The sequence below is a fragment of the Electrophorus electricus genome, chromosome 20, assembly GCF_013358815.1.
Source record: "Electrophorus electricus isolate fEleEle1 chromosome 20, fEleEle1.pri, whole genome shotgun sequence".
In the NCBI taxonomy this organism is placed as follows: domain Eukaryota; kingdom Metazoa; phylum Chordata; class Actinopteri; order Gymnotiformes; family Gymnotidae; genus Electrophorus; species Electrophorus electricus.
Genome location: NC_049554.1, coordinates 8,466,606 through 8,472,605, shown reverse-complemented (window position 1 = coordinate 8,472,605; position 6,000 = coordinate 8,466,606). Strand labels below are relative to the sequence as shown.

Below are 6,000 nucleotides of genomic sequence, written 5' to 3'. Positions count from 1 at the left end.
GGATCACCAACATATATATTAATAAAGCCCTCAAATGGCCACAGATTAAGTCTTATGATGGCAAACACAATGGTTTTGGCTGGATGTCACAACTGTATAGAAGCTACAAATGGCGGGGTCCACATTACCCTACAAAATTAAAGAATGCTGGTGAAGCTTACAATGTCAAACAGAGAGGAGGTAGAAGAGTGAATTAGACTGCCAAGCTATAATGGCAAGCTATAACAGACCACCTCTTTGGTAATATACCAGACACTTGCTCTACAACTGGAAAAATTGATTAAAAGGACATCCTGCAAAGACATCCTACAAAGAGAGGCATGTGGGAGCAGTTTTGCAACTATTGTTTCTACTGAAAACAGAAGGCTTCAAGGAGCATGGGTACAGCCAGTAAACTCAAGCAAATCAAGAAGTGCCTTTGAGAAGCCACATTTGGACTGTCAGCAATGTCACACCCTAGCATCATGCAGCAAAAAAAAAATCGGCCACACAAAGAACATGGTTCTTGAAGTCAAAGGACATGATTTTGGTGCTTAGGTTCAGGCCTTGGTAAGTTCTGCAAAAGAAAAAGTGAATTTAAAGAATATGGATTTAAGAATCCTGACATTCTACACATCATAAAAGAAAAAAAGTTCTGTCTCACCTGAAAAGAATGATGGTGCTCATGGAGATGATGTATTGTGTGCTCAAGTTTCAATCACATAAAAGTCCTGTAGCCTCACAAGATCCAGAATGCATGAATGTATGTGTCAAGATTAAGGCAAACAAGAGTGACAAATATGTGGAAACAAATGCCTTTATGGACCTGGGAAGCACAGCAATGTTCTTCACATAAGACCTGCAAAAGAAACTGAATGTTAAATGGAAACCAACACAATTACTTCTCAGCATCATGGGTGAAGACAAAAAAGGAGAACAGAAGCCCATTAATGGTTATGTAATATTAGATGTGGAGGTTTGTGGGTTGAAAGACACCAACAATTTGTTGACTGCAGGGTCATCTTGCCTCTCCGTTGATGAGGAGAAGAGAGGTGGCTGGAAACCGAGTGAAAGTGGTAAATCCGATGGCCATGTGGACCAAGGAGTTTTTAGAGTACTAACCCCAGGGGGGAAACTTAGACCAGTGACCTAGCCCTCTTTCCCAGAATCATCAGATGAGGAGTGTCTATTACATGCAAGGTGATGAGCTCTTAGTGATCTGGACCAACATGGAGCTGGAGAGGTTGATTGTTCTCCTGGCCCCTCCCTGAAGTTATTGGACTGCCAGTCATGGTGGAAATGTGAAGGAGGTTGGCAGGACTGTAGTGGAATGTGGAGGGCCAGGTGGGAGTCGATGAATCAGCCCACAGACCCTTAGTGATGAAATCTGAGCAGAATCATGTCCCTAGTATAGTGTAACAGACACATTGAAAGTATGAGTGTAAGATGAGGAGACTGATTCACTGATAAGGAGACTTGGAGAAGACAGAGCTGCACTCGGATGTTTGGTGCACCCAGAGCAGAGGTAGCTCAAGCCCTCACAGTATAGACAGAGACTACTGCACAGCCCTCTTTGACACTTTGATGATCCTCAGGAGAATGGTGGGCTCTGCCCACTTCTATGGGCTCAGGGAAACCAGCAGGGCAGGCATGAGCAGTGACGTGGAGTTGCGCTCATGTAGTAGTCTGGCAAATTATGTGACCAAGGAGGTTAACCCATCCAGTTAACAAGACTCATCAGTTTTTACATCATCAATTAGCCCTTGGTGGAAAGCTGTGATGAGAGCTTGTTCATCCCAGCCATGGCTTATACCACTATGACTAAATACAAGACACCTTTATGATCATAGAGTTATCACTGTTATCTGCTAACACTGCTATCACTGTTATAACATTAGAATCTTCCTCTTTTAACCTTCATGAGATCCCATTTATTTCAGGTGATTGAGCTTCTTTTTTCCCTATTAATATAATGTCAAATATCCAGGTTTTAAAGATGTTCTCCAGGAATAAGATCCATTAGAAACACCTTTTTCTGAAATAACTAATTTATTAAAATGCATAAGTGGAAGATGAATTATTTTTGAAATTCAGACTGAGTTAAAGCCAGATCAAGGTATACTCTTTGTTTATGTGTGTTTACCCCTTTATGTTACAGTAGACCCCTTTATGTTACAAGAATGTTCCTTGTAGAATTCTTGTGGAACATTAATTCCATCCCTATGGAAAAAAACACTGTTGTCTTTAGAGGCCCTAAATGACAGCTGCATAAATGACGCCTGCAAAAAGTTGGTCAAGCCCCAAGCAGCTGTGGTCAATCTCTCCATGATGCAGGCGGATTTGCAAATCTCCAATTGTATGTAGTAGACCACTGCATATAGAAGAGATGAAAAATGTTCGGAATAGTGCAGTTGTTATTCCCTATAAAACATTCCTCATCATTTCCACAAAAGATGATTGTCATTTAGGGTGTGACTAATATGGCTTTTGTATCTATGGCATCTTGTAGTCTTACTCATGTCTTGGTATGAAGGCACTGACTAACGTAGGAGGGGTAGCTTGTAGTAGAAATTACAGAAGAGATGTGGGAAGACATCTGGGATAGTGCAAGACAAAATTTTAATATATAATTGAACAAGAGCTATAAGATAAGACTTTATTGATCCCGAAGGAAATTGCAGATACAACTTTACAGTTTATGATTACTCAGAGTATATATTTCCTCTCTTCGTTTGTCCAAATTCAAAGCTGGTGTCTCTTTGTGTCTTAAATGCAAAATAGGCAAAGGAAGCTTCACCCACTGTCTCTGATTACGATCCAGACCACAGAGATATTAGACATTTTACATGAAATACAGACAACATTGGGGGTGAAACTAAAGTTTGATTCACTTTTTCTTGTCATTGGGCTCCCCAGTAAATATATTGTTGACATACACAGGCAAAAGCTCTATAAAACCTTAACTTTTTGTGTCAGGAAAAAATATATCCCTTCATCGGATTCCAGATAAGGTTCCTTCAATTATGGCATAGCACAGATTAATAATGGAGCATGACCCTTTTGTGAGAGGGATCAGATGCCTTTTATAAAGTATGGAAACCTTTTTTTAAATTATTATCTAAATATATCTGCTATTATTTGTATAATATTTATGAAAGGCAAAAATTGTACACATCCATCCACATACTATAACTGACCCATGTGGTAACTGTAACATTTTAGAAATTAAGAACACTTATGTTTGGTGAACTGAGTGATTTTGTTGTTTGTATATTTTTTCTTCTTTGTGTTTTGTGTTAATTCTTGTTTAAACTAATACAAGTTTATAAAAAAAGAAGTGCCCTTTTGTTATTTTGTTCATTTCCATTGTATTCATGCTAACTACTGTATTACTGTAGTCTAATTTTCTCAGTTATATCTGTTTCTTTCATTCGGCCCTTATCTTCAGTACTGGTTATATATTCTTGCCACTATGCTATGTGATCTCATCTTCTGAGTCAGTGTGCAATTTAGAGTGGTGACTGTTTCTACGGTTAATTTCATATCAGTGAATCCTACATTAAAGCTCCGCCCATGTTTTAGTATCTTTTAGAAAATCTTCTTCTTTTCACCAGTTCCTCATTGCTTTCTTGTTTTTGTCAGACTCTTTTTCTCCTTTTTGTCCACTCACTCCTATATAAGTACAGGCAAAAGCCTCTGCTTCTTGGCATCCCTTTATTTTTTTATTTTTTCTTTTCAGCAGTCTCCAAGTATCCTGACAACCTTTTCTGGTATTCTGGCAGTAGTCCATTGTGTGTTGTTGTCAGCTAAAAGAAAAAGAAACATGGAGGGAGGGACTGAGAGTGAGTGGGTGAGAGGGAGGGAGGACAAGGAAGAGGGAAAGAGAAGGGGGGAGGAGTAAGTAAGCTATTCAAAGCACTTGTCCTCTGTGTGTCTCCGCCTCAGAACGAGGGCAAAAACCCAGGGGGGTGTACTGCATGCTCTGCCCCTCAGACTCTCATACACACATGCATTAGCAAACAAGTATAGTCATTACCACAGCCACTGTCGTATTCTCACATGCTGATAAGAAGTAAAGTGCAGGACTGAGAAATCAGGACACTTGTTTTGGTTTTATTTGCTGTACCAGTAAGTCTTCAGGACCACACAGGGAATCCATATCAGGATGTGGGAACCTTTGCTTAGTGGACGTCCGTACTATGCTATGGATCTCCAACACACACACAGAAGTCGTGTGTCTCTGATTATGGGCCATGGGGCTGGACTGGTCTTGGTGCTGCTGGCTTTCTCTGCCCTAGTCTCAGGATTTAACCTAGATACTACAGATACTCTGAACAAGGAAGGAGAGAAGGGCAGTTTCTTTGGGTTCTCTGTGGCTCTTCATCAGCAGCTCTCACCAGAGCTAAGGAGTTGGTAAGTAAATACACCCTAAAAATATATCTCTAACGTGTGCTTTTGTGTCCTTATATGTTTATACAGCATAGAAATGCTATATATGCAAACTGATGGAATGGATACTCTTGATTGTCTGCTCAGCATTTTCCCTTGTGTCAGCTATTGGTATTGAATCACTTAAAGTGATTGAGCAAAGTGCACTGGATGAACCCAATTCATTATGGATATGTATTGTGTATGTGTGTTAGTGTGTGCTTGTGTTACAGTGTGACTGATACATATTTGAGAAGCCTAGCTATATTTCTACTATTGTTATTTTAATCTATAAGCATACAAGTACAATAGTGTTTTGAGTGTTGATGTCGATGGACATAAAGTATGTATAAAAATCTGCTATTTTATCACCCATTAGTATTTGGTATAGTTCAGAATTTCAAAGTACCCTATATATCAGCACCATAGGAAGAGAGGAAAAGAAGATGAGTATTAGGGAGGGATCAAAGGTGTATGCGTTTGTGCATTAAAAGCAACTTCTGTCATAAAGCTCACGTCATTGATTAGTGTTAGTGTTGCTGGAACAAATGAAACCTACAGCCTCATCCAGACCATGAATAAAAGATGATGTAAGAATTAGTCAACCTCTTGTATCAGTAGCTATCATTTGTCTAGAAAATGATCTTTTTTTGTTTTTGGTTTAAGCAGATGCCAAAACTATGTCAGGTTTGCTTTACTTTATTTGCAAAATCAAGAATGAATCAAATTCATAAAGTCAAAATCAAACAAAAATATTGGTATCAAAGAAAGACTAAAGGTATTAGAGTAGAGATTCAACTAAACTGTACATAATCATAAGATAACACGACAACACCTAGACTTATTTTGGGGTTGTAGAATTTGCAGAAGGTTTGCAGATAACTGTAGTTTTAAATCCTAAAGCAACCTCTGTAGATCATGGCTCATTAAAACACACAGTAATGAAGAAAATGCAACAACTGTATTTAGTTTACTTATACTAGAGATTTCATGCATGTGTGCCTCCTCTCTGATTCCTCAAAAGGGACAATGATTACAGTACAGCTGGTCAAGGCTGCTTGGACACTGAGTAATCTCCACTTTTACTGTGCAGATCTCATTTAAGATTTCCTTTGTGGACTTAGCATTAAAGAATGAGAACTTTAGAAAAGTGTGCAACATATGACGTAATGTTCACAGGTTAGTGTCAGGCTTTTTTTTCCCCCTTTTGTATCTTCCTTTAACCAGAAATATGTAGCCTAAAGCTAGGCAGAGGTCATCAGATCTGCCTGACTCATCTGTATCTTGTGCTTTTCTTTATGAAAGGGTTACAGTATCTCATGGTTCTGGTGTTGTTTTTCATTAGTTATCAGTTGGATTTTATGCAATAGACAGAACAAAGGAGTGAGACTTTGGTTTATTTCCAGCCCAGTCTAAAATAAACCCCTCATGTACGTCATGTAGCGGGTACAACATAATTTTCATTTTTAGATCGGCTTTTTTTAAAGCTTCTGAAATTCCTATGGAGGACTGCTCCATATCTCTTGCTTGCCGTCTGTCTGTCTCTCTCTCTCTCGCGCGCTCTCTCTTTCTCACACACAGACACCCGACTTT

At 39.0% G+C, this 6,000-nt stretch overlaps 1 protein-coding gene across 7 annotated transcripts in view; it reads left to right on the top strand.

Moving 5' to 3' along the window:
* The first annotated feature begins 3,933 nt into the window (after window positions 1–3,933).
* The window catches only part of itga7 (integrin, alpha 7), a 40,730-nt gene continuing 38,663 nt past the window's right edge, over window positions 3,934–6,000 (top strand). For all 7 annotated transcript variants that reach the window (XM_027002056.2, XM_027002054.2, XM_027002053.2 and 4 more), the window contains exon 1: window positions 3,934–4,392. In XM_027002056.2, coding sequence (XP_026857857.2) covers window positions 4,145–4,392 — 248 coding nt within the window. In that variant the 5' untranslated portion in view covers window positions 3,934–4,144. The remainder of the gene's footprint in view (window positions 4,393–6,000) is intronic.